Source organism: Ursus maritimus, unplaced genomic scaffold, assembly GCF_017311325.1.
Source record: "Ursus maritimus isolate PB19 unplaced genomic scaffold, ASM1731132v1 scaffold_5, whole genome shotgun sequence".
Classification (NCBI taxonomy): domain Eukaryota; kingdom Metazoa; phylum Chordata; class Mammalia; order Carnivora; family Ursidae; genus Ursus; species Ursus maritimus.
The window spans coordinates 77,803,294-77,805,556 of NW_024426663.1; the positions used below are offsets into that span (position 1 = coordinate 77,803,294).

General features: G+C 59.3%; 1 protein-coding gene across 7 annotated transcripts in view; it reads right to left on the minus strand.

Moving 5' to 3' along the window:
* HNRNPH1 (heterogeneous nuclear ribonucleoprotein H1) overlaps window positions 1-1,543 on the minus strand; it is an 11,277-nt gene extending 9,734 nt beyond the window's left edge. For 2 of the 7 annotated variants that reach the window (XM_040622624.1, XM_040622619.1), the window contains exons 1-2: window positions 1,434-1,540; window positions 823-951 (exon numbers count right to left, since the gene is read on the minus strand). In XM_040622624.1, coding sequence (XP_040478558.1) covers window positions 823-919 — 97 coding nt within the window. In that variant the 5' untranslated portion in view covers window positions 920-951; window positions 1,434-1,540. Of the gene's footprint in view, window positions 1-822; window positions 952-1,433 lie in introns of all 7 variants that reach the window. The other 5 variants (XR_005832585.1, XM_040622622.1, XM_040622621.1 and 2 more) reach the window with 5 other exon arrangements.
* Between the last annotated feature and the right edge of the window lie 720 nt (window positions 1,544-2,263).

The following is a 2,263-nucleotide window of genomic DNA, read 5'->3' on the forward strand; positions in this document are numbered from 1 at the left end:
CAAGTTGCACAGCTGAAGCCAAACCCAGTCTTGCTCACTGCAAGGTGGCTTCCAGTGTACTTGGTTCTCGTTTTACAGGTCGTTTTCCGTTACCAACGCTAAATTCAGATAGTAAGTCAATCCTACAAGTGTCCTTCCAAAACCTGTAAATTTCTTCCAAATGTATCAGTCTAAACTCACACTAACAATAAGAACAAGGACATTTTGGTAGAAATTATTCAGGAAACCTACATACTGGAAAAAAGCTACATAGACAAGTGAACTTCCCTGGGCTTCAGTATCCTCAACTGCAAAGTGAGCCAGATCAAGAACTAGATGAGCAAGAACTCTTCATAATTACCAAATCTGGATTAGCAAAATTTTCTGAAATTAAGAAGTGACATTTAACTTTCTGAAGTCGAAAGCCCCGCTTCAAGGACATACCGAAATTGGAAATAAGTTGTTATACTTTAAGGATTTGCAAAACGTTCGTATCGTTTGGGAAGTTTTCACATGATGGAGAGAAAAATCCCACTTATCCTTTAGAAAAGACAGCCGTAGAAAGATTCGTGCTTAAAGGTAAGTAAAGCCGACAAAAAAATCCGCCAGAGAGGCCGCACTCACCCCCAGAGAGCTCCGAGGGCGGGCGGGGCTTTCGCAATTTCCATTGCGTAACAGCGGCCGGCCAGGCGCGAGCAGCCCAGCGGGAACGGCTGCCGCCCGCGCCCCGCCAGGGGGCGCCCCGGGCCGGCCCGCCCCGCCCCGGCTCGCCCGCCTCCCGGCCCGACCGCCCGCCCGCCGGCCGGTCCCGGCGGCGAACTCCCGCCTCCACTTCAAACTCACCAGAAAAAAAACGCTGCACTTCGTCTGCCGAGCAAGACCAGGGCAAGCCCCGGACCTTCACCACGAATCCCTCTCCGCCTTCGGTGCCCAACATCATGGTCTCCTAGTGGGTCCTGGCGTCGACACAGACTGCAAGGCGGGGAAGAGCGTCAGACCCGTAAAATGGTCAAATTAAACTGCCCTCCGCCCTCGAGGCGCCCGCCGGCCCCCGGGGCCCGAGGAAGAGCCGAGCCCGTGTGGATGCCCGAACCCCGGCGATTCCAACACTCAACACCCCTTCGGCCGGCGGCCGGGCCCCCGAAGCCACTCTGCACCCCAAGTGCCGCTGCCCCAAGCCGAGGGGGCCCTGGCCTAGCGCCAGCGTGGAGGCAAGGAAATGGCGGCGGCCGCTTCCGCTCCGCCTCCTCCGACATCTCACACAATAGAGTCGACGCGGCCTGCAGGCCTCGGCGGCCCCGCCGCTACTCGGCGACCTATTCCTGACTCCAAGCGGCAGCCCTCACCTTGCCAGGGCCCCCCAGGCTCTACAGAGGTCTGGGGGCAAGCAATCCTCCCGAAAACGGCATCCTCGGGGGCCACTGGGCGCCAAACAGAGAGCGACAAACACTCACCTGAACACACGACTTCGGCGTGGCTGAGAAGAAATGGCCAGCGGGCGCCTGCGCAACCTAAATAAGGCCCTTTGAACAAGCTCTGCGCACGCGCAGCTAGGTGCCCGCACCGCCCCCTTGCGTCACACGGAGCTCAGACGCATGCGTAATTTCATGAGCCGGGCCCAGTCTAGCCAGAGCACTATTGTACGCATGCGTTTTGGGCTCATACCCCGTCCCATGTCCAGAAACCCACTGGGCTTTTTTGCGCCTGCGCCATCCCGCGATTATTGAACTTGGAGCCTCCGCGGTTTATTATTTAGTTTCATGCGCATGCGTCTTCCTTCAAACAGTTCTGTCGCCTTACCCGCCAGAATGGGGGAGGGGAATGGCGGCAATCAATTCCCCTTAGGGACCGTATGTAAGGCGATCCCGAGCTCTGGGTTGTGGTGAGGTGGCTGTGTTCCTACCCCTACCCCAGCCCATTATCCGCGCTCCGGGCTCACCTGAAGGGACAGCTGCTCCCTGCCCTGGCGCCGCCTGTACCCCTTTTCTCCCTAGAGCCAGCCCACGACCACCTGGGCCTCTCCTGGGGGCTGCAACACCAAGAGCATTTCCGAGGTGTGTATGCCTCCACTCCCCTTACCTGCCACCGTCGGGCCTGGGGTCCGTACCCGCTCGGGGTTCCCGTGCCGGTGCCTCAGTCCTGTACCCCACTTTTGCCCTAACGAACTCGTACCCCGCGACCCCCGCCGCGGCGCCCCGGGGTAGGCGGGCCCTGAACGCCGCCGGGCGCTCGCACGAGAAGGGGTGGCCGGATGCCACGTCCCGCTGCGCCTCGTGAGCGCCAG